Source organism: Manacus vitellinus, unplaced genomic scaffold, assembly GCF_001715985.3.
Source record: "Manacus vitellinus isolate BGI_N305 unplaced genomic scaffold, ASM171598v3 scaffold_50_pilon, whole genome shotgun sequence".
NCBI classification, from domain to species: domain Eukaryota; kingdom Metazoa; phylum Chordata; class Aves; order Passeriformes; family Pipridae; genus Manacus; species Manacus vitellinus.
The window spans coordinates 4,831,545-4,857,110 of record NW_021940612.1 but is presented as its reverse complement, the minus strand read 5'-3'; the positions used below and the strand labels follow the sequence as shown (position 1 = coordinate 4,857,110).

Here is a 25,566-nt window from a genome sequence, read left to right as displayed (position 1 = left end):
CTCAGAGCCCCATCCAACCTGGCCTTGAACACTTCCAGGGATGGGGTGCCCACAGCTTTCAGTGCCTCTCCACCCTCACAGCAGAGAATTTCTTCCTGATACGTAATCTAAACTTACACTCCTTCGGTTTGAAGTTATTCCCCCTTGTCCTGCCAGTACACGCTCTGGTAAATAGTCTTGCCCCATCTTTCCTGTAAGTTCCCTTCTGGTACTGCAAGGCTGCAATTAGGTCACCACGAAGCCTTCTCTTTTCTCATTCCTTGAGTGTGAGTTGTCCTGTCGAGCTGACTCAGTTTGGCAGTAGTTCTCTCACTGGCTGACTAGCATGACTGTAGAAAATATATACATTCACCAGCATCTCTGCAATTCCAGTAGTTCTTTTGGTCTAACACTGCCTTTAAAAACAGCAAATAGGCCTTCGTTTTGAGGAAGTCATATCCTTGTACTCTGTAAAATTTGCAGTCTGCTGTACTTAAATGTACTAGCTATGGATATGGTACTTAGCATGGCACTATTGTCAGATAACTGAGTTATTACAATTTTTGTGAAGGTCAGTGCCCCATAGTGCCTCTGTCTCAACAGAAGTAGTAACGCCTACTGATTCATCATCACTATTTCCTGCAAGTCTTCTGTTTTTTTTGAAGGTTTGCCATGCAACTGTCGACTAGAACTTCATTTGTTTAGATTAGAAAGCTACAAATCATAGAAAAGGTGTAATCAAAACGTAAAAAACAGGAGTCTCCTGCTTGTGAATGTTGCTAGATTCAGAGCCTCCTGCAATTTCCTTAGGATTTCCCATTTTTCTCACTGAAATGTCTCCGAATGTGGCAAGTCTGTGTTTTTCCACATTTTTTTTTAGCTTGGCTGGTACTGCACACCTCATCAAAAAAAGGTTACCTGTGTGAGAGTGCCATTAGTGTCTAGATACAGAACTTGAAATCATTCCTTATGCATAAACTGAAAGACACTGCCTGGTTATCAGAGCAGGATACAAAAAATGAAGGTTCCCAAGTATCAAATGTAGTGTTACCACCTTGGCTAACCTGTTAGACTCTTGCTCCACCTAGTTGCTGTGAAGAGAGAAAATGCTGATATTTCTTTCAATTTTTTTACCCTTTTATCTTTTTTAGATTCAGGAGTCTTTTTTGTTTGGTTGGTTTTGTTTTTGTTTTTTTTTTTTTAACATCAGCATTTGGCCTATATGTGTCCCAGACCCAAGTTTCATTGAGGGCTTCTCTCCAGCTGCCAGTGGGTTGAGACTGCTCTCGTCTTAACTGGTCTTTTGGCAGCTGCAGTATTGTGTGCTATCAGCTGCTCTCTCTGCAAGCTTAATCTAGGCATTTCTCCCAAAGGTAAAATGACTGTGTTTGCTTTTTAATGTTGTTCACTGCTTTCCCAGCAATCTCAGTCTGAAAGGGGTGCTTTTCACTTCTCTGTTCTCCATAGATTTGTGAGCAGCATCAATGCAGTTTTTGTAAAAGTCTTTGCAGTTTGGGGGCTTTTGTTTTGTTTGGGTATTTCAAAAGAGAGATTCATAAGCTGAATCTAACCCAAGGATTGCATTTTTCCTGAAAAGCAGTTAGCAATTAGTTTGTATCCTTCAGGAGTTATAAACAGATTTACTTAAGATGTGAATTTCAGAATATATTTGACTTTAACAAATTTGTTTCAGATGTGAATACTGGTGGAGCTACCAGGCTTTCAAGTAAGCAATTGTCTTAAACTGAAATAATTGTACAACCCAGCAAGAGCATGAATTTTTACTGAAAGCAGCCATGCAAGTTTAGGGAGTTAACAGAGCACACTACATCAAATGTCTTTGTTGTCCACAGATATCTTAGCTCTGAGTGTTGTCTCTCTTGGAGCTGCTGTTTAAAGATTAGATCTGCACTTATGTCTTCGTTCCTGTGAAGTAAGATTGCACCAATGAGTCGACCATTTGTGTGAAGTCCCAGGCAGTGTGACAACACTAAAAAATGCACTGTCCCCATAGTGTGACTAATGTTGGCTGTTTCTCTTAAACTGTAAAAATGAGCTTTTGATAGTAATAGGCATCAACAGTAGATGTGATGTTTCTTGAGCCAACCTTGAAAATAGGTTAATCTCAAATACCAGACAAATTGAACATCTGTCCAAATGCATCTGGAATCAGCAAGTTGTTTGTATGGTTGAGATAAGTGGGCCAGTAACTTGCAGCTTGTTAAAAAAAAAAAAACAAAAACCCCAAACAACCTAGCAGAATAAACCCCATTCAGTTGTATATTTCTGTAGCTTATATTATGACTTAGTGAGTTGACTTGTTTATTTCTCTGCAGTCATTTCAGAATATTGCCAGAACAGTAACCTGGATTTTCTAGGAAAATGTTTTGGTTCATCAGGGCCCAATTTAGGGCTGCACAAATCATATTTTATGTTGTTCCATGAGTGCAAATCAGGCCTGCAACTTTTCTGTCAAGATTTTTTCCTATATTAGAAGACTTCAGGATTTGTTATTGCTGATCTTGTGCAGCTGGAACAGTGAGTATGCAAGTTGGAATGGAAAGTGACCTTCAAGTACAAAGCCGCTCTGGGAGGTCAGTTGATTGCAAGTGTCTGCCTTTTTTTCTTTGAAACCTGTTTGATTCTGCTGAGCACAGTTTGGTTGAGTATTAGGACAAGGACCAAATATTTGCTTTCTTGACTGGGTATGGTACTGATCTTGCTCAGTGTAAAGACTTCATGACTACATGCTGGCTGAAGATGAATACCTGTAAACCTGTTGACTTTAGCTGACCCTGACAGAATTGATACTAGAGTATCAGCTCAGTAAGACTGTCTCTTGTCCTAATTTTTTTATTTCCATTTATTTTCTGAGTTCATGGCAATACAATCTTTGCAATTCTTGCCTAGCAGAATTGATTTAATGTGTTTTGGCAAAGAAAAGGTGCACTCATGTTAGGAACAACTTAAGCCTTCCTGTCTTAGTGAACAGCTTGAATTGTTTGAGTGGTGAGGTGTTGGAATCAGTTACATGGAAAACAGTTTTACCTTCATCGTTTAGACTATTTACACAGGGAGGTAGTTTTGAAGAGTTAAAGCTTTCCGAGGCTTCATGGTGCTCTTTTAATGCCTCATGTTGACATTTGCAGTTTATTGTAACTGGTTCAGAGTTACTGTCCACCAGTGTGTAGCGCACTACAAGTGGTGCATTCTGTGAACATCGCAACTCTGCAACAGGGTAACATGACTAGCTGTGTATTATTAACTTCTAGGCCAACAAAGAGTGGATATAGTAAATCTGCAGTAATAATTTCAGAAGCTTGCAGTTCTTGCAGAGAATTGTTGTCAGTCCTGTGATTACATGAAAATTTCATAGCAATGCCCATCTGGAAAACTTAGTGAAATTGAGTTTACTTCCACAGAAAACAGATTTGGTTCTTTTGAAGGTTTGGGGTTTTTTTCCATTTTTTTATTTAACTTAAACATTTAATGGACTTTCTCTTCAGTGTGAAGTATAGTTTTCAGTAATAGCATATTTAACAGCTCGTAATATGTTTTTAAAACTAGGTGAACACAAACTTGCTTTCTGTACTAGAGTAAATTACAGATAAAAAACCTGACCCACAGAATTAATTATATGTATAAATATATACACATTGTGTAGAGACTCTGCTATTTGTCAAATAGAGATCTCATAAACTTGTATACTTTGAGTCCAGCTCATGGTTGATACTTTAAATTCAGAAATCCGGGGTTTCATGTTTATGCCTGGTTCTTACAATCCCAAAAAGTGTTCTGCTTTATCAAGATCACAGAGGTGTAAATGTTAAACAGAACATTGGGTAAATTGGTAGTGGAACATCTTTCCTGGCTTACATATGCTTTTAATATTTTATGTAATGTTTTACTTTAAAAGAACAGTTTAATTTCAATTTTCTTAACCTAATCCAGTTCTGGTTTTCTGTTTTTCTGTAATCCAGGGGTTACTGAATGGTGCAAACAAAGGAGGTTGAAGGTATATATTGGAATCCAACTTATTCTTCTTTTCCAGGATTGTGATTTAGCTTTCTCTTGACAGTCAAGGCACTAGAGTGCCTGAATTGTTTAGCATTAGGTTTTCCATCATCTGAAGTCTCAGTGCATTGTAACACATCCATGGGAGTCTTTATGGAGTCTGCCTTGCAATATACTCTGGTTCATATTTCTTAAGCTGTTTTTTTTTTTTTTCTGATTTTGGAAACTTAATTAAAATTGTTTGAGAGTGATGGTAGGTTGCCATTTGATTGAAGAAAACCTTCAGAAGTAAATGTATAATGACTTTCCTGACAGTTGGCTTAGTTAGATGTAACTCAAAGGTATCAGTTATCCGACCATAGTACTCAGCAAATGTTTTCTGATAAATAACTGGCAGATACAGTAAAATAAGAAAACCTATTTAAGTAATACTATGAAGTGTTTTGTGTGTAGATACTTATCTGCATAAAAGTAACACCATAATATTCATGTATTTCTTCTGATTATTTTTTTTAAACTTTATCCATGTCACATAGGGCCTGCATTCCTCCCGTGAGTTTGTTTTGCTAAAATCCATCACCTTCAGTCAGCATTATCACAGAGTTTTTAAAGATGGTCTTTTACACAGTTCAAAATTGCCAACAGCACAGAAAACCTTAATAAATAATTAGCTGTGGTAGAGGTGTCATGTTAAAATTTTTAGAGCCAGGCAACGTTTCGACTTAGAGACAATAAACCTTGGCTCTGTAAAAAGGTCCCTGTCTGGGAGTAAAGTTAGGGCAAAATATTAAGAATTTGGAATATATGGTGACATGGTGTCCTGATTTTGACTGAGATAGTTAATTTTCTTAGTAGCTGGTATGGTGCTGTGTGTTTTGGATTAAGTACAAGGATAATGTTGATAACACATCAACATTTTGGCTCTTGCTAAGTAGTGCTGTCATGGTTTAGGAATGGTTCTCCCCAGTTCAGTGCCCCCACCGAGACTCTCCGAACCACATGCTGCTCTCTCTTGCTTCTCTGTTTTCCCGTCTCTCTCCCCACTGTGTGGAGCTGAAGAGGAGAATTGGAGGCACAAAAGGTGAAGATCACAGGTTGAGATACAAACAATCTACTGGAAACAGCAATGAGATAAAATGAATAGTGACGGCAACAATACCAATGACAGAGGGTACAAGAAAAGGAATGATTCACATGGGGAAAAAGTACCCCAGTAACAAACAATACCAGATGGCTTCTTCCACCGTATTTTCTCCACCAGAAGCAACCTCTTCTCCCCAGAAGAGTCCCTTTTCTCTGCTGCAGGCAGTGACTTGAAGTGCTATAGAATAACCAGTGGGTTCTGGCAATGCCTCCTCCTGGCTACTGCAAAAATTAACCCTTTCCTGGCCAGAACCAGGATAGTGCTTAATCTAAATCAAGGAGTTGACAGTTTGCTTGCTTTGCCAGTGAGCAGGTACACAGGAAACAGGGAGGGAGTAGATTACCAGGTGCTTTTATGGGGAAGAGAAGTATAGCTAACCATTTTTCCTAAGTCAGAGCTTGGAGAAATGGAGTGGCTTGCTGAAGGATCCCTGGAAGGAATAGAAAGAACTGGCTAGAACATGAGTCCTGAGCCCTTTCCACTACTATGCACTGCTGCACTTTTCCCTTTATGGGCTGCTTATGTCCTGTCATTTCAGAGGTTCCAAAGTTGTGGCAAATGAAAGTGAATCTAGAAGAGACCTAATATTTCCACTGCATCTTGAGTAGGCTTTTTATGTAAATATGTCCCAGTCAAAACTGGCTTATTAATCTCTGCAGTTTTATTATTGTGACTGGAAAGAAATCTAGTGTGCACTTGAATAATGCATGTATGTTGTCATAAAGGTTGTTTTGTGGGTCCTGGTACGTTCACGGTTGCACTCCTGTCTTACTGTAGCGTTGGTTTTGCATGGCAGCTTCCTTGGGGTGGGGCACCAGAGGGGGAGCAGCTGATCTCTCTTGTGCACAGCAGTAGGACACAAGGAAGTGGAATGAAGCTGTGGCAGGTTCAGATTGGACTTCAGGAAAAGATTCCTTGCTGGGAGGGTTGTCGGTCCCTGGAACAGGGTCCCTTGGAAAGTGCTGGCACCAAGTGCGTGGCACCAGACCTGTGAGAGTTCAAGGAGCTTATGGACAGTGCTCTCAGTCATGTGGTTTAGTTTTAGGTAGTCCTGCAAAGAGCAGGGAGTTGGACTTGATGATCTTTATAGTTCCCTTCCAACTTGAGATATTCTGTGATTCCATGAATATTGTTTATATACTACGATATCAACTTTCTGATGAGAATTAAGTTGTGGACCTCACTGTTACAACATATTGTGGAAAATATGATGGTGAGTTTGGGTAAATGACATTACTCTTTGATTTGTCACTGTATGGTAGTCTTCTATTCTTATGCTTTAGCTTTGTACCAAATTGTAAATATTTCTACTGGTTTTATGTTGGTTTGGAATGTGTATTAACAATAATTAACTAGGAGAATGCAGAATAGGATGCAACTGCCTGAACAGCAGAAAAAGGTGTGATATTCCACCCTTAAGGTGGAAGTGAGAAGTGAGCACTCAAGATTCATAGATACTTCCTTCCACTTAAAGAGTGAGATGTCACAGAAAGGAATGACAAAAGCCAGAGGCTCCACAAGACCTTGGGAAGTTTTCTTTGTAAATTACATACCTGGCACTAGTATGTTAAGTCCCTACTATGAGCACGTTGCAGCGGGTTTTGAATGAAGGGGTAAGATGGAAGAGAGAAGGAAAGAAAGAAAGGAAAAAAGAAAATAAGAAAGAAAGAGAGAAAAAGAGATCACCAATCCTGCATTGGATTGGTGATCCAGCATTGATCCAGTTGAGAGGGAGTCCAGGGTCCTGAGGGCTCAGATGTGCCTGGGCTTCGTGGGGATACCTTTTTACAGAAAGGCTTTCCTTGCCTCGGAGATAAGTTTCTCACTTTGTATGGAAATTTGTTATCATGTGCAGTCCTTTCTTCTAGACCTTTCTGGAAATGGGTCATAGGGCTTTGGGTGTCTTGTTGGTCTTGGTTCGCCCTACAGTCCATGCCCACTTCTCAGCCTCATTCCTGCACTGTGTTGTGCTTATCTACAGGAGCCACAACAAGGATGTTTGCCCTGGAAAAGTGTCCCTCTACCTCTGTATGGCCCCCTTCTCCAGTCACATCCTGTTCTTTCCAATGGCTTATTATTACCAAAATCCTTGGTTGTTACCTACAATTCTTGTCTCTTGTTACCAACAATCCTTGGTTAGCTCCACAGCCATCTGACTGTTGGTGTTGAAGACATGCACGCTAGGCCTTCTGGGATTCTACAAAATGTCTAGACTTTATAGCTATTAAATAAGTCAGCATGAATATTTTCCCACATGGATTTCTCACTTTTTCTTAACAGAGTAATTGGTTTTGAAAAGTCCAAAGGGTGATGGGAATGATTAGAATGATTTCCCTCAAGGAAAGATTAGGCTTACTGGAATCCCTTTTTTAAAGGGAAACAACAATCTGTTTGTGTTGTCCATTGTGGAAAGGACAGTAAAGAAATAGGATAGTGAAATAAGTTTCTTGGAAAAATGTTGCTGGGGACCTCAGAGAACAGACTAGATAAACTTGATAGAAATAATTCAGATAAGTAATCCATTTGGCAAAGGAATGGACTAAGTGACTTTCTGGAATACTTATAAATCTTAAGGCTGACTTAAAAGTGATTTCTTCAAGAACCGGAACTAACTCAGTGTAGACTTTTAACTAACCAAGGGCAATCTCCTGCACAAACACAGAGTCTTTTAATGTATATTGTCTCTTGGACTCTCTCTTTTTTTTTTTAACTCTGTTTATTTTTCTCTTCCTATGCTATAAAATATTTCAATTAGCGACTCACCTTGAAAGCATAATACAGTGGTATTTTACTATTTTAGTCCTGCCTATTATAAAATGCAATTATTAATAACTAGTTGCAAGATTAATATTATATTTTCCTATATGGAATGAGAATTCTGTAGGATGTTGGAGATGTTTTTTGAAGTACTATGGTCAACTTAATTTTAAAATTTTAAACAGGGTGAGCTTCTGAAAGACTTTCTAACTACCTGGAATTGTTTTAAAATTACTTAACCTGCAGACTAGTCTTGTTGCATACATTTATCTGGCATTCTTATAATGAAGTTAGTCCTTAGCACTTTTCTTGGATATATTCCTTTTCAAGTTTTGTGAATTTTTTGGTTTTGATGAGAGTGTTTTTCCAGAGAAGAATAAATTTCAATTAGAACTCATTCAAAGCAGAACTTGGTTATTATTGAATAGGAAGGCAAGAAGGTATAGAGTGGGCTTCTGTGTTCAGTTGTTTCAATGGGGGAATAATGTCTTAGTGAACTGAAAAATGTAGCTATTCACCATGCCCTGGCTTGCAATTTATGCTGCATTTTATATAGCTGTGTCATATGTTGAATGAGGAAGCAGAGCTACCTAAGGTGTAACTTTTGCTTCTGTGGGAAGGAATGCTGGTTTTGACACATGGAAAGAAGGCAGCAAAAAGATGTCCAAGAAACAAGGATACTCATTTCCAGCAAAAGTCTAGACAGATTTATCCTACTTGTGACATTGTATCCTCAGCCTTTCAGCAGTGGATGGCTTCAGTGGTGTGTGTGTATGTATATATATTAGTGTGTACTTGCTAGTATGTAATTATGTATATGTACTTGACCATGTGCATATATATGTATGTGTTTCAGTAGTTTATATAATAGTATGTATTTGTTTTCATGAATGTGTGCCTGATTGAACCTGCAGTAGTCTTTAAGAGAAATAAGATTTTTGTTATCACTAGTTATATAACTAGTGATCTAGATGTGTTCTTCTCATGTTCTTTTTTTGTATGAAAAAGAAATATTTCCTATCTTTCTCTGAAAAAAATAGGTTTAGAAAACTTAATAAAGTATTTCTAGTTTGTGCAGTGCAGGTGAGGTAATACAGCAAATGTAAAAAATAGCTTGTTCTTAAATTTTTTAAAAAATTACAGTTCAGTATTTAATTGCACTAATTGAACTAATTTTTTTGTTTAGTTCAAGGAAGAAATCTCTAAGCGTTTCAAGTCCCACACTGATCAGCTTGTGTTGATATTTGCTGGAAAAATTTTAAAAGATCAAGATACTTTGACTCAGCACGGAATTCATGATGGACTCACTGTTCACCTGGTTATCAAAACACAAAACAGGTAACCTTAATGATGAGTGGTCAGTTTTACTTCTAAGAAGTAAAAATACTGCAAAGTCTTAATAGCTTTCTGTAGGGCAAGCCTAGATTTGACCAAGTCACTTTAATCAGCTCCTTAGTTATAACCGATGCAGAATAACTGTCTGAAAGTACAGTGCTCTTTTCTTTGGTTTATCTTGTATTTTAATTGGATTCAAATTCTAAATACGCATCTCCTGCCTTTTTTTTTGTTTGTTTGTTATTTAACTTCTTGGGTTTAGTGCTGGCAGTGTTTTGGCTCCATAGTTCTTAGATATTTAGCTCTTACTCTGTAGATTCGTGTTGTGGAGGTTTTCTTTTCATGCATGAAAAGCTTCAGAAAAGCTTTTTTCTCCTCTCTTGTCTGCCCCTCCACCTCCCTTCCCCTCTACTCTCCTCTTCCTTTTCTTTCCTCTGCAGTGAATTTTCTTTCCTTGTTTTACTAACACAGTGAGTAAAGACTCACTGTTTTGGTAAAATGAGGAAAGAAATTTTTTAACAACTGCTTTAGTGCAATGAATTTCTCTGGCTGAACAGACTTGAGATTTGGGCTTCTTGAGGTATCTTTAGAATGATGGTGAGAAAGTTGTATCAGTTGAGTTGTGTCATCTGCGCATCCTGTGAAGTGCCCAAAAATCCTTTCAACAAGTAGAGGAATAGATCCCTCAAATGTAGCTTGCTTAGTCAATAGCATGTTCACTATCTACACTGAAAGTGTTCTTGCTCCTGTTCTACTTACGTCTTTCCTGTTTGTGATGAGGATCTCCTCTTACAGGAAAATGTCAGATGTTGAAGGAAAGTGAATGGAACATAGGAGAGAACAGAAAAAGAGAACAGAACAGCTTTCCCTTTCCAGGCCACACCAAGTCACAAAGGCTTGCTAGTAACATTAACATGAAATATAAACACTTGCATTAGCATTAAATGTAGGTGCCTTCTGAAATTATCTTCAATTCCATGTTCACATCCCGGAAGGATTATCTTCTCTGTTCTGGAGTCTAAACACTTGTTTGCACTCTCAGGGGTCTCCCTTCCCTGTCCTGTGCCTTCTCTGCCTGAAATTTAGGCTGATACAAGCCTCCATGCCAAACCTGTATACAATATTAGTTAATACTGCAATTCTGTACCTTGTTTATCTGAACTACTGTTCTACTGTTGCTGGTTTTTTGTTGCTTTTTTTGAGTGTGGCAGAGAGGCTCCATGAGTAGTGTTAACAGGATGTTTTTGATTGTGCAGTCTTCAGTGGGTTCAGAGGTTGGAGCTACAATAGCTATACATACTGAAATACCAGTGCCAGTCTCTGGTACCTTCTTGGACTTGGCCTCTGGGCAAAGGAGCACCTATGAACAATGCCACATTTGTGGCTTTTGGGGAATTTGTGGTGTCCCTGGATCTGTCCTATCAGCATGGCAATCTATCTCTTCACTCTCTCCTACTTTTTTGCATAATTTTAGAAGAATGTATTACTACTATCTGCAGAATGTTTTAATCATGTCTTGGACAAGGAAGTACAAACAAAATCTACATGTGCCTATGCTGTCTTCAAATGAGGCATTAGTATTTTCACCCACTAGCTTTGCTTGAGTAAAGTAAAAATATGCTCCTAAAACCTGCTAGAGAGAAATGTCAGCACAGTGAAAATCACCTCTGCGAAAGTATAACGTTATCCTGAAACATCTTAATATTCTTCTTGCTGAAATACCTGAATTTTATGCTTGTCCTGAAAGACAAGATTTAGACCATGCTGGTGTGGCCTGGCAAGTGCTGATTTTTGGCCATGAGTATCAAGATTGATTTGTTCCCAACCACTTTACATTATGCCATTTACTTGTCTGTTGACTGTTGCAGTTACTGTTGCTGCCATATGTCTAAACAGACAAGGGTTCTTTTCCAAAACTGAATCTGAACATGATCTTTTCCCTTCTAAAGAATATTAGGTGTGTAACTTTCAAATAGGAATCTTCATATATTCCAACCAATCCTTGTTGAAAAAGAGGTGATTTTTAACTGTGCTACATTTTCCAGAATGATACAAACTTTCAGTGTAGTCTCCTAACCTGGCTTATGTGGTGTCAGAGTAGCAGTGAGTGATTAGCAATGGGCAGTGAAGATGCACTGGATTTCTGAATAGAGTTCCAGGTCAACACATAATTTGTTCACAAGCAACAGGAGGAATCATAATGGCAAAGTGGATATAAAAGATGATGTGCACTTTACAGGAGTCTCACTCAAAGACTTGAAGCTGACAGGTTTGACACTCACTCAAACCATTATCTTCAGAGTGTATACCCCAGTTTCCATGGAAGAAATATGAACTGCAAGTTTCAGTTTCATCTACTTTTCTGTCATGCTTTTGAGAACCTTTCATGTTTGTTACATGAAGAGGTATAGTTGCTTCTCAAAACAGTTTCTCAGTTGAAAATACAAATAGGATTTTATTCTTATTATTCTTCTTTTGCTTATGGAGAAGAGATTTATGTGTTTTCTAGACTGAAGAAAACCAAATATCTCTAACAGGAGATTCACAGTCAATATACAGTCTATAATCTTCCTCATTCAAGTTACAGCTCCTTGGCCAATGGTACTTGTGTTTGCAGTTGCTGTTAATGGAGTTAGAGAACTCTTAGAAAACCTCTGCATCTGAGCCATCTCTCAAGCATGGGTTTTTTTGGTATGGCTGGGGTTTCTTTTTTCTGATCTTCTCTTGAGTGGAACAAGCACAGAATTTTGTTATAGCAGAAAGATACTCCGAGATGAACTGAAGTATGAAGTCTGGAGTACTGTCAAATTTTCAAATCTGTGTGAAGTCTGAATTAATAGTTTTACAAGTTATTTTATGCTGTAATACTGCAAATACAGGCATTTATTAGGTTGATTGTTGAACTAGACTAGAGAGCTGATTTGGATTTCAAACTAGCCTCTTTTCTTTTTGAACAGAGAGGTCAAACTGGCTTTATTCAAGCTCAGTTCCTTGATCTCTTTTGCTACATGGCAACACCTGTGTTTATGCCTGCAGTAGAAAGGTGTGGTGAGTATATAATATGGGCAGCCTTTAGTGCCTGCTCTACATTCTGCTGGCCTTAGCTTTAACTACATTTGTAGCCTGTTCTTGAAGTCTTAAAGGTTATTGAGTCTTATATCTAGTGAAATGCAACAATAACTGAATTTCACATTCAGTAAAGCTTCCAGTTAAAGATGTGGTGTGAAACAAATGCCACATTAAATTTGTTGGGCTTTATTTCTTCAAGGCGCAGGCAGGTAATCGGTAGTATTTGAGTATAGTGGCGTAAAGCATGGATCCTTAAAGCAAGATAAGGACAGAGGAAACAATTCATTGGCAGACATCCCAGGATAGGATGAGAAAATGGTAATGGCTGCAGTGGTAGCCATCTGTATTTTTAATATTTGAAACTACTGTTCTGAAAAATTGCACGTGTCTGAGAAAGATTTGTTTCAGAAAGCCACCTGCGGATAACCGGTTTTTGAGAAAGAATCAAAATGTAATTTAAGATTCTCAAATATAATACTATTCCTATGTTAAATGGCATTATTTAAAATAACTTTTTAAACTCACAGGTTTTAAAATTGCTTTTTTAGATCACAAGACCACCCAGCTCAACAGGCAAACACCACTGGGAGTGCTGCTACCACATCAATGTCAAGCACTAGTACTTCAACACCAACTTCAACAAATAGTAACCCTTTTGGCTTGGGTAAGAATTTTGGTTAGGTAGCATTGTGGGTGTCTTCTCTTGGATTCAGGTAATTGTCCCTGAAGCTTTATTCTATTATAGACAGAACTTAAAAAAACCCTCCAAACACACCAGCCAAGAAACTGATTACACGTATGTTTCTAATTGGTTGTAGAAGGTTTCTGATGTGTAAGTTACCAGAGGAAAGTTGTTTCCTTAATTTTATACAGAATCACAGAATAGTTTGGGTTGGAAGGGACCTTTAAAGGTCATGTAGTCTAACCCCCTTGCAGTGAACAGGGACATATTTAACTAGATCAGATTGTTCAGAGCCCCATTCAATCTGACCTTGAATGTTTCCAGGGATGGGGCACCCACCACCTCTCTGGGCAAACTGTGCCACTGTTTCACGACAAACTTCAGACTTGCACCTTTCACCTTCAGTAGTAAGGCGCTACTGATGTTATATTTTGGCACTCTGGATAATGAAACTCCTTCCAGTGTCCTTGTGCTCCTTAAACGTGCATCTGAATTCCTGTTATCTGAGAATTGATGAATCATAGAAGTTGGACCTGTAACACGAAGCAAAGATCTGCAACAGAAACAATAAAATTGCTACTAATCTTACAATTAAGGTTCCAAGTCTGGTAGTATTATGAGTCTTCGCTTTTATGAATAAAGAGGCTGCAGTCTATTGACTTAAAATAATAACGTATTTTCATAATTGCAGTCGGGGGTTTGTTTCATTCTTTTTCACTTCTTTTGCATTTGCAGAGTGGGGTAGAGGCAGATTGGAAAAGCCAACTATAGTAAGGAATTGATTGTTTAGGTTTAAATGGTTCCTCAGTCTGACTAGTACCTGAAATTTTTTATTTGGACTCAGCAAAGGAGAGCAATTCAAAACATAATTAGCTCTTGGAGTATTACTGCCAAGAGAAACTCTGCTTTTAATTAGAATAGGGAGTATGACTTGTATTTGGAGTTCTCTCTTGGTTTTAGACTAACCAAGAGGAGACAGATAAATGATTTTTACAAATGCAGTTGGTAAGTGTTGCTGAGGGGGTGAGACCTGGACCTAAAGCCCCAAACATCTCTTGTATCCTGGCTGTGGAAAGTGAGAAGAAAAGCTATTAGAATTGTAGCAAGTTATATTTAAGATACAGTTTCTTAGATTTTTGTTATTTAAAGAAGCAAACTCCTAGTGGGACTCCTTAACAGCCTTGCAAAGATGGGACTTTCCATTCATTTTCATTTTTTTGAAGTGTGGGATATGTTCAAATATTTTGTATTTAGAAAGGACCTGGATGTGTTTGGAAGTATACTAGAAACTGGAAGTTCAATTATATTTTTTTCATTCTCTTAAAGGTGGCCTTGGAGGTTTGGCAGGTCTGAGTAGCCTGGGCTTAAATACTTCAAACTTTTCGGAGTTGCAAAGTCAGATGCAACGGCAACTTATGTCCAACCCAGAAATGATGGTTCAGATAATGGAAAATCCATTTGTTCAGAGCATGCTTTCAAATCCTGACCTGATGAGGCAGTTAATTATGGCTAACCCTCAAATGCAGCAACTGATACAGAGAAATCCAGAAATCAGTCACATGCTGAATAATCCAGATATAATGAGACAGGTATGTAGAAAGATCTGTTTATGACCTTTGATTATACTGTAACTATAAACAACAGAGCAGGAATTGAACATGCTTAGTGGAGTGTGTGAACATTCTTGAAGTGTTTAAGCTTATTCAAAATCCATAAAAGGTTGCCATAGACAACTAATGTTTATTTTTCTACTTGTTATTGTTCAGAATAGACTGATAATTCAGAAAACGTGCAACATAGTTTTGAAAGACATTGAAGACTGTATAGTCATGTCTTCTGAGGCTAGAATTGGATATGCCTGTCTGCACTTAAAGCCTGTTGTCTAGCCAATGAATTTAGCAAAAATAATTCTCCAAAATACCAAATATTTTCATTTTATCTCACTTCTAAATGCTTTTAAAATTAGATGATACATAAGATATGTTGTGTTGCAGAATGTATCAAAACCCAAATAGATAACTAGATGCTTTTTAAATTGTGTGTATGTATTTTAAAGTTCATACTATAGGTTGCCTGCTGTAATGGTGCTAGAAATGATGAATATATTGTGTGGAAAAGATGAAGGAAGAAAAGAGTAGTTCATTTGGGGGTTTTCTTATGTTTAGCCAGTCTTCCTGACCCAGTCTGTTGTGGTAGAATGCTGGCTAAACACTGAATTGTGTTGACTCACACTTAGGCTTGATTCAGCTTTGATCATAATTTCAAACCGGGTTAGACTGGGATAACTGAGATATTGCCGAATGCTGACGTTTTCACTTTAGAATGGATTTCTTATTAATACAGATTAAACGTTCCACTTCTCTAGACACTAGAACTTGCTAGAAACCCTGCAATGATGCAGGAAATGATGCGAAACCAGGATCGGGCCTTGAGCAACCTTGAAAGTATACCAGGGGGATACAATGCCTTGCGACGCATGTACACAGATATTCAGGAGCCAATACTGAATGCAGCACAGGAACAGGTGAGAAAAGATTACAAATGACACCAAAAGTGAATATTTCTTTTTTTAAATAAAAGCATGTAAGTAATGTAAATTTCCAAATGTGTACTTGCCAAAACATTTCTTGAAACTCGGAAGTTTTTATGTAGCCTTTTATTCTTGAGAGGAAAGAACTTTAAGAATCCTGTATTCTTCTAAGCCTGAAGAAGTATAGATATCACTTTGTGTGATTGAGAAGCTATTTTAAAGTTAATATATTTCTGTATTACTTAATTTTTAATTCCTTTAATTCTTTGCCTTAAAATTTGGAGGTGCAGTAAAGTCTTTTTAAGGGTGTGTTTAGTAACTTCGAACTGAAGATGAGAAGAATAAAAAGCTTTGAAGTTGGAAACCAGTATACAAGATACCATCTTACTGTGATAAAAATACCGTGTAGTAGCAACACTACTTAGAAATGTGATTTAATTTTTTTGGATGTCGTAGTATCTCTCAATATTAGTGTCTTTTCACAATATTTACCTTTAGTTACTGTAGAATCATGAGTATAACTGATTAAGACCTGTAAACATTTATCTTTATGATTCATTTGGAAAGGTAACTTGGCGATGATATGTTTGCTTTCCTCTCTCTGTAGTTTGGAGGTAACCCATTTGCTTCTTTAGTAAGCAATGCATCAACAGGAGGGGACAGTCAGCCATCTCGTACAGAAAATAGAGATCCTCTGCCAAATCCATGGGCTTCTCAATCCAACTCACAGACTTCCACAACAAATACCAGCACTAGTGGTGAGAGCAGTGGCAGTAGTAATGCTGAAAATAGCACTTCTGGCACTACAGGACAGAGCTCAACTGGACCGAATTTGGGGCCTGGACTAGGAGGTGTGTTTGTTACTGCAATTGTATATATTTGCATGTACTTTGAAGCTTGCTGAAATGATTCTTTCATTAGAAAGAGAGTTTTTGATTCAAAGTTTTTATTGCTATTTACTTTTGTAGAACATTTTACTAGTATCAAAGTTCTCTGTAGAAAAAAATATGAAAATTAATTTAGGGCTATAATAGTGTTACTTAAACACTGTTTAAATCTAAGTTGTCTTAAAATAGCAAAAGTAGGGAACCTCTAGATGAACTGTGTTTTTTTTCTATTTCAAGGCAAATGTGAAAACAGCTAATAATGTGGATACGTAATGGAACTGCTTGGATAGGGTAGATGTGTCTGTGTAAGCAGAAGGACAGTAAGATATATTTCAGGGTCTAAAACACATAAAAAGCAGATGGTTGTATCCTGGTTTTAGATATCTGGTGGTAGTCAGGATGTTTACTAAAGTGGCTTTTTACTTTTTTTAAGCTGGTATGTTCAACACACCAGGAATGCAGAGCTTATTGCAGCAGATAACAGAAAACCCACAACTTATGCAGAATATGTTGTCTGCACCCTACATGAGAAGCATGATGCAATCATTAAGCCAGAATCCTGATCTTGCAGTACAGGTAAATTGCATTTGGTGTAGTGACGTATTTATTGTGTGTATTGCAGTAAAAAAAAACCAAAACACAAAACTCAAATAGCTCTACAGCTATGTGCAGTGAATTACCCTGTTTTTAATGTTAATCTCTAACTCACTGAAATTATTACATACTTACATTTAACAGTTTGTCACAGTGAGTTTCTTCAATTTGTAATTTTGCATCATGCCTGACATGCTTCTAAAATAACTTGTAAGGCTATGTACATTCTGTATAGCCCTGAACTTGTGACCCAGCATAAGAAAAGGACAAAACAAATGCTTTGGTAAATTAAGGTGGATCTATCGGTAAATAAATACCCCCAATAACTTCGAAGAAGTGAAGGGAGGGGACTTGGTGCCATATCTAGATATTACTCTGTTTTTAACTTCACTTCTGTGACCTGTGCTCCCTCTAAACATGGAGATGCTGTTTTATGAATGGTATTGTAGAAGTGCTTTCAAATTTTACTTAAACAGTAGTATCAAAAGTCAAATCCTGAACTGAGATTGAAAAAACATTTTCTCTATTAGATACTCACTTGGAAATATCCTTGACTTCAAGGAGTGTTTACAGGGAGCTATTACTTAGATGTGTTGTTGAGGCTGAGCAGAAAAGGATTTTCTTGTAACAATTGGCAAGCCTACCTCATTTGTATCTGGAAATTCATTTACTTAAAAGATAAAAAACTGCAACCAAGCAACACCAAAATAAAGCAAAACACCTCCAAAAAGTTTTGGCCAAAGGAGAAGTAGATGATTACTATTCATGAATCTGAAGTTATTTTCATTGACTATTACCATGTCAGTAGTTGTTGTAAAACCTCCTGTGGATTTTACTGCTTGATCTTTGAAGTTAAATATTTTTGTCCTACAGATGATGTTGAATAATCCTTTATTTGTTGGAAATCCTCAACTTCAGGAACAAATGAGACAACAACTTCCAACTTTCCTTCAGCAAGTAAGATGAAATACTAGCCGTTATTAATTGTCTGGAAGTCAGTAAGCAATATTTTTAGTAAACTGGTGCCTGTCTTCGCTTTGGCTGATAGCTAGATTTTGCAATATGTTCTTATTAGCTTTAGAAACTAAGTCAGATTGTCCTCTAATAATATTCTTGCTTAATGTCTCCATCCCTTTCAAAAAACTGACTGTTGTCTGCAGTTAGATAGAACAAGTACTTAGATTTGCTCTTGCTTTTTTGCTTAGATGGAATAATTATTCTTACTACACACGAGCCAGAGAACACCTGTTTGTGACAAGATTTCTTTCACAAATTAAAAGGATTAGTACTTTTCCCACTACTAATTAGTTTCACTGTGCTTTACTTTCTTCAAACCTGCCTTATATATTTGGAAAAGAGGTCTTATGGCACACATTGAAAGACCAAAGTCATTAGCTAATTCAAAAGAAGTGGTTTCTGACATTTTTTGCCCGTAAAGATTGTCTTCTTAACATTGTGCTTGCAGCCCAGGTATCTGCTTGATACTAGTTGACACAGTGTGTAGCAGTACTGTGTTCCATAAATAGGAGCAAGCATGATTTTTCTAGGAATCAAAATCCACTGCATGAATGCCATCATTAGGCAGTCCTTGCAGATCAGTGTAAATGTACATTGCCAAGATCTGACTGCACACAGGAGGTTTTATAAGTAAAATAATTAGCACATACTTGAATTATAGTAGCAAGTTCAGTGTTTAGAAGGTACTGTTTATATTGTTTCAACCACATAAATGGGTGTGGTGTTTTATAATGCCACCGCTTTGTGATAATCAGTAGTATCTGAGGAGCTAGTACCACATGTATGTTTTGAAATATGTGAATAAATGGTAATTAATGAATGTACAGTAAGAATAATTTCTGTTTCATGTGGGTATGTCCTGTCAGTATCACTGTGGAGTTTATCAGCTAGTTCTGTGTTGTATTCACTGTGTAAGGTCAGGTGACTAACAACATTAGCAGGTGAGGTAAAGTCAAGAAATACCTGGATATTTTCAGAATGTTGATAATATTGCAACTTGTACTTCCTTGCTTATCTACTGGTGTTTATATCATGGGATTGGGACACAGAAACCATAGAGTCTTCATAATGGAAGTCGTCTTTTGCAATGAAGGGCAGTTGCCCAGCAGAACTAGGAAAGAATTGCTGCTACTGGAGTTAATAACATTAATAGATAAGATCCAGGTCACCTAAGTGCTCTGAGAATAGTTGGGCCACCATTTCTGTAAGACAGCTTCAAATATCAGACAGTAAACTAGTTGCAGCAGTTTTCATTGGAGAACCCAAAATCATTTCCTTTTTAAAATTTAAGTAACCTTTGCCATCTATATATTTAGTTATTCTTTGACTATCAGGAAGATAAAAATCCAAGAGATGAATGGAGAGTAGTAACTTGTGTGCTGAAGTCTCCTTAGGCATCCATACTCCAGAGCAGAGTTCTTCATGTCCTATTCTCCAATTCTGCTCTGCACCATAGGCAGCTTAATCTGTGATTTCTATGTGAATCAAAAGGGTTTTTCCAGCAAAAGTAATTTGGTCTACTTGCCACGGGAAGAGTGCTAAGCCTGTATGCTATTTGAAGTAGGTCTGGCTACCAAAACTGTGTCATTTGTATCTGAAACTTATTTTTCACTCATCTGTTCCATCTCTTAGCAGAAGTAAGCTTAAGCCACTAGTTTTGAGTTTGTATCTAAAATAGTCAGGGTTTTGGGTGCTTCAGTTCAGAAATGAAAAAGGATTTGCCTTTTAAATCATTAGTTGATGTGAAAGCAAATTTTTAATTGAAGTCACAGTAGAGTGAGAATCCTTGAATGTTATACATCTACTTGCTTGTATACTTTGCAATGTATTTTTTTACATTTCAGGTTGTGAAGGCACTGCATATGAGAAGATGTGTACAAATAGTCATGACCAAACTGCTGTGATCTAAAATTAGCTAGGAAAAAGAAATTTATTAGTTTTTCTTAGATATCTGTTGGGCAAGTTTCATCACATTGAGCATTGTTGCTTACCAGTAGTATGATAATTGATAATAGGATACTAATTCTAGAATAATGTTTTACTAATACAGACATATGGCTTTGAAAGATTGAGGTCTGTAATGAAAAATACTACTCCTTGTGTACTTGTCATTTGAAAGGCTTTATCCACATCTAGAGAGTTCATTGATTACTTTCTATGGAAGTTTTCTCACAGAAGAAAAGATATCTAAAGGATTTTCCATAAATATTCAACTACAAAATTGAAAAACAAGTTCTGAAATTGTGTCAGATTCTATAAGAGATCTAATGATAAAAATTAACTTGGAACATCTGCATATGATTAAGAGTTTCTCTCCTTTTCTTAGATGCAGAATCCGGACACATTATCAGCTATGTCAAACCCTAGAGCAATGCAGGCTCTGCTACAGATTCAGCAGGGCTTGCAGACATTAGCAACAGAAGCACCGGGGCTTATACCAGGGTAAGAATTGATTTAGACAGGAGCTTTTCTGTTGTATTGTTCATTCGTTTTACATTTAGAGATTCATGAAGTTTTTATTAAACACTCCTCTTTCTGCCTCTTTTTAGTTTAACTACACTTGTTTTGGAATCTGTCACATTTTTGCTTGCTGTGTACTTCTAAACAGTGATAACTCTGGTCTTTCTCTTAGAGGATGACAATTTAAATAAAGTACTCTTTGACGGAATTTGTACCTAGTAATTAAATAAATGAGAAGAGACAAGCTAGTATTTATTATTCAAGTGGTGTATTTCTTTTTCTGTAATTTATACAGATTTAATCCTGGTTTAGGTGGATTGGGAAGCAGTGGAGCTCCTACAGAGTCCACTGTACCTAGTTCTGCTTCAACTGAAAATACAAGTCCAGCTTCAGGAGCTGCTGAACCTGGTCACCAGCAGTTTGTCCACCAGATGTTGCAGGCACTTGCTGGTGCAAATGCTCAGGTAAAGTATGTCACTATATTTTAGATGTTTTGACTTTTTGCTTTACTTTTTTTGTTGTAAACCACTGGAAAGGAGGCTGGTAATTGAAGGGAGGGTCCCCTGGATGCTTCTGGTCAAAGGGCAGCAGAGGAGGCTTAAAAGTGCTGTTGCAGCTGTGTAAGTAAATACTGAAAAACCACCAAATTTGAGTAAAAGTGTTGGTTGATTTTTATATACTCATCTTCATGCCCTGGAGTTTCAGAAATGCTTGTACAGATTGCGGCAGATCAAGGTGATACGTTTGACTGATAAGCGTAGTGCAGGTTCACGCAAGAGTAAAGCTTAAGCATATTGAACACTGTTACCTCTGTGCTCTTTGCCTGTATTGCTGTCACTCTTTAGCTGTAACTAAATCTCTGTCCCCCTCTTTGGAATAGCCACTCTCTGCCTATTTGCAGCCTGAATTCGTACTCTAATATCCTGCAGTTCCAGATTGCAGTGCATTTTGTTAACATACTGAGTGGGATTAAAGGTTTCCAGAGAGCTCCAGAAGTCAAGCAGAGGTAGCAACTTCCAGTAGTAGTAGGGTGGTGAGGAGACACAACTTCTAGGAGTGTTGTGTGAAACAGCACCCTTGCGCTATGGTACCTACCCTATGTAATGGCGGACTCCTGGTGGAAAGGGCAGTCCTGCTTTTTCCCTCTTCATTTGCCATGGCGTAAGTTAGTTCAGTTTTGCTGATCTGACAGATTTTTTTCTCTTGTTATCTAACCACTTGAGAGCATTCATGGGTGTTACTGTAGCAAACCATATTCTTGTATGTTTTCACTTATGCTGTCAAATCTTACCCTACTGGGTCAACATTTTGTTTAGTTTTGTTTGTGGGAAGCAGGTTGGGGGGCAGTTCTTAAATTTCAGGTTACATCTTCACTGTACTGGTTTGTAACCATATGCAGATTTTAAATACAGGTGGTAATTTCTTGATGTGTGAAACTGCTGAATTAGAACAACAGCGAAATTAGCAGTAGCTGCACAAGTTTTGTGTACCAATCTAAATTGAGTTATTGATTTTAAAAAGTAATGTCCCAGCATGTTATTGTTCTGATTAAAAGAATGCCTCTGAAGGTCATACCATTTAAATAATGCATATTTTTTCCATAAGTTTGTGTAAGCAGAATTTTTCAAAGCACAGCTGCCTTAGCCTCAAGCTTTCTAACAATTAAGATTTTGGTGATTTTAGTCAACAAATACTTGGAGTGTTACAAAAGAGAGGATTTCTATGACAAGGAAAAATAAGGCCTGTGATGGTCAATATTGGTGACAGCAACATCATACTCTTTGCTGTTCCACATTACTAGGCTGAACTCTGTTTCATTTTTAAAAAAATACATATATGCATATCTTTAAGAAATGGATCATGGGACGTAAATTTACCCAATTTAGTTTTAATCCTCTTTTATCAAACAATCAGTTTTTCCTGCAGTTATTTGGGAATGTTATATAAGTGTAGTTACTCTTTAGATTTGAAGGTGCTGACTTGTTAAAAAAATTATTCAATTGCTAATTGAATTTGTCAGTATATATTTTTTGGAAATTGAAAAAGGTATAGTCAAAAATTAGGAAAGACAAAGCGGTGCAGAAAAAAACTACATTTAACTTCTGTATTTTGCTATATGCGTATTACACTTTTATAGTTCGAAATTTTTTTCTTAGCAGTTACAAAACCCAGAAGTTCGATTTCAGCAACAACTGGAACAGCTGAGTGCAATGGGCTTTCTGAACCGCGAAGCAAATTTACAAGCACTAATAGCAACAGGAGGAGACATCAATGCAGCTATTGAAAGGCTGCTTGGCTCTCAGCCTTCATAGCAGTGTTTCTTTTAACTTTAAAAAATGTAATTTATTTTTGATAACAGCTCTTAAATCTTTCAAATTGCTTTATTTCATTCTGACTCTTGGGATTGTCTTGTTATAACTAAAACCAGCCTGATGCATTTGAAGGTGGAGTGCAGTAGTTTTCTTCAAACAGTGGGAATCAATGCGTCTTCACTTTCTTGAATGCGTCAGTTATTTTGTTCTGCATTATTTGTGATTTTTTTTTGAAACAATATCAGCTTTCACAGTTGGATGAACAAGTTTTGTCTGACCTACAAATGGCCAATGTATTTACTACCTAAACAGTATCCTTTAGTAGTAATTTGTGTAGATTACAAATTAAAAAAGGAAACAAATTAATTGAAGCTGTGGGTACCAATACTGCTCATTGTGATTTTGGCATGTTGTTTTTCTTGACTAGCAAAATGCTGGAAGATTTATACCACTTGAGTAATGTACCATCTTTTGCTTTAAATTGTATAAACACAATATATACAATGCAGACAGCTCATTTCTAGAGATTTACACCTTACAATAGAATGAGATTATAAGTAATGGGAAAAAAATAAAAACCAACAAAACCCCCACAAACACCAAAAAAAGAACACAGGAAAAAAAGTCATAGGACTTGGATTTGGTGTAGAATCTTCCAGGATCTTTGGTAACCATTTCAGAAAAAATGCTTAAGCAAGTTCAGTTAAAATATACTAGAATTACTGTTCTGGTTGTCTCTTTACAGTTAACTGTACAGAAACTTGCATTATAACATTATCTCAGTATTCACAAAGATTAACTGTAAATTACTTTTGTCATTGTGCAAATTAAACAGTGCAGAGCCTTGTGCTCTGGAATTGCTTCTAAGGCTTTTTGGCTTGTTCCACTGAGATTCTAACATATTCTGATTTGTAATTGGAGACATTATTTTCATTCATGGTCATATGATACTCTAATTACTTTTAACCACCAAGTAAAAATACTGTATAGCTTTTGAGTTTCTATTGGTAGTTACTTCTCTTGTGCACAGGTAATAAATGAATTAAAAAAATCTTTAAGCATCTTGTCTCAGTGTGTTTGTAGTTGATCCATTCTCTAGACTTCAAGGTGACTGTCCAGCTTCAGAGCATGTGAGTGCAAGCTCTGGGAATATTCATCAGCTCTGGGCTAAGATTAGTAAACAACTGTTGGAGTGTGAGATGGAGGCAAGAGAGTAAGAGTTGCATGATGTTGAAGACTTCTAGCATAGAAAAAGTGGAGATAGAAGAATAAAAGTTTAAATGAATAACATCTGTTTTTTATTGGTCTTTCATGTCAGTGTAGTTGTGAACATACTCACTAAATTGTATTGCTTTTAAACACTTGGCTTGAGCACTTTCTTTTGACAAGTATAAATTCGATTTGCTTGAAAGCAGTGCTTGCAAGTGGTTTTAAGTTACCCACTTTGAGTTAAAGTTGTTAATCAGTCTGATGAAACAGAATTATAATGCAGTATAATGGGAGAAGTTGAGCACACTTCAGCACGTAGTGAAATTTTAAAAACTTTTGACAAAGCCATGCATGCAGTTTGTCATTAAGTGCACTGTATTATCTCAGAAGAGAAGTTTTACTCACTGTCCAGTAATCCTCTCTTACTTTCCCATTAAGTAAATTGATCAAATAATGCTGCTGGATGGTACTGGGAAAAGTTCCAGAAAATCTCTTGATGGGCAGCCTCTGCCTTTGGATTGAAGATACATAACAGCAGCACAGTGTTAAACAGACAGATAATTTCACAAATAAATTTTATTATAATCTAATTTAATATAATCAAAACATTAGAAAAAACCTACAGTTTAGATTCAAAATTGTTATTATTTTTATTTCCTAGCCAGTGGTCAGATCCATCATCGTACCTTCACAGTGACTTCCATTGGAAGGGGAGCTTTCCATTGCCCTGAGTGCAAGGCTATGATAGAACCATAGAATTGCTTGGTTTGGAAGGGACCTTAAAGGTCATTGGTTACAGACTCCCTCCCATGGGTAGGGATGCTGCCTAATAGACCAGGTTGCTCAGAGCCCCATACTGCTTGGCCTTTAACACTTGCAGGGATGGAGCACTCACAGCTTCTCTGTAACCTGTTCCATTGCCTCACCACCCTCACAGTAAATTTATTCCTAACATCTAATCTAAACCTGCCCACCTTTAGCTACAGGCTGTTCCCCCTTGTACTATCACTCTATTTCCTTGTAAAAAATCTCTCTCAAGTTTTCTTGTAGGCCCCCTATAGCACCTGGAAGGTGCTGTAAGGTCAGCCTGGAGCCTTCTCCAGGATGAACAATCCCACCTCTGTCAGCCTGTCTTCATAGGAGAGGTGTTTCAGCCCTCTGATCAATTTAGTGGCCCTCCTCTGGACTTGCTCTAAGAGATCAGTCTTTCATACATTGGGTGCACCAGAGCTGGATGCAGTGCTCCAGGTGAGGTCTCACCAGAGCAGAGAGGGAGAGTCACTTTCCTCAACCTAAGGACTGAGCCACGCTGCTATTGATTGCAGGCCTGCATACGATTGACAATCCAGATCCCCTGGAAAAACCTTTTTGCAGGTGCTGGGCTCTCTCAGTGCTGGTCCCTTTTCAGACATCACCTCCTAAGGTCACAGGAACAGACAATTCCCAAATACTGGAAGTCAAGCAGATGAGGCAGAAGGCCAGCTTGACTGAGAGGGATCTTCACTTGCAAATAAAGCAAAAAAGGAAGGTGTATGCCTAGTGGAAGCAATGCGAAGTGACATGGGAAGAATTCAGAG

General features: G+C 37.4%; 1 protein-coding gene across 1 annotated transcript in view; it reads left to right on the top strand.

Moving 5' to 3' along the window:
• Positions 1 to 23,841, top strand: part of UBQLN1 (ubiquilin 1) — a 24,965-nt gene extending 1,124 nt beyond the window's left edge. The window contains exons 2-11 of the mRNA XM_029962900.1: positions 9,081 to 9,232; positions 12,847 to 12,962; positions 14,307 to 14,569; positions 15,346 to 15,504; positions 16,118 to 16,361; positions 16,831 to 16,973; positions 17,865 to 17,948; positions 20,335 to 20,450; positions 20,764 to 20,932; positions 22,628 to 23,841. Coding sequence (XP_029818760.1) covers positions 9,081 to 9,232; positions 12,847 to 12,962; positions 14,307 to 14,569; positions 15,346 to 15,504; positions 16,118 to 16,361; positions 16,831 to 16,973; positions 17,865 to 17,948; positions 20,335 to 20,450; positions 20,764 to 20,932; positions 22,628 to 22,780 — 1,599 coding nt within the window. The 3' untranslated portion in view covers positions 22,781 to 23,841. The remainder of the gene's footprint in view (positions 1 to 9,080; positions 9,233 to 12,846; positions 12,963 to 14,306; positions 14,570 to 15,345; positions 15,505 to 16,117; positions 16,362 to 16,830; positions 16,974 to 17,864; positions 17,949 to 20,334; positions 20,451 to 20,763; positions 20,933 to 22,627) is intronic.
• Positions 23,842 to 25,566: the final 1,725 nt, after the last annotated feature.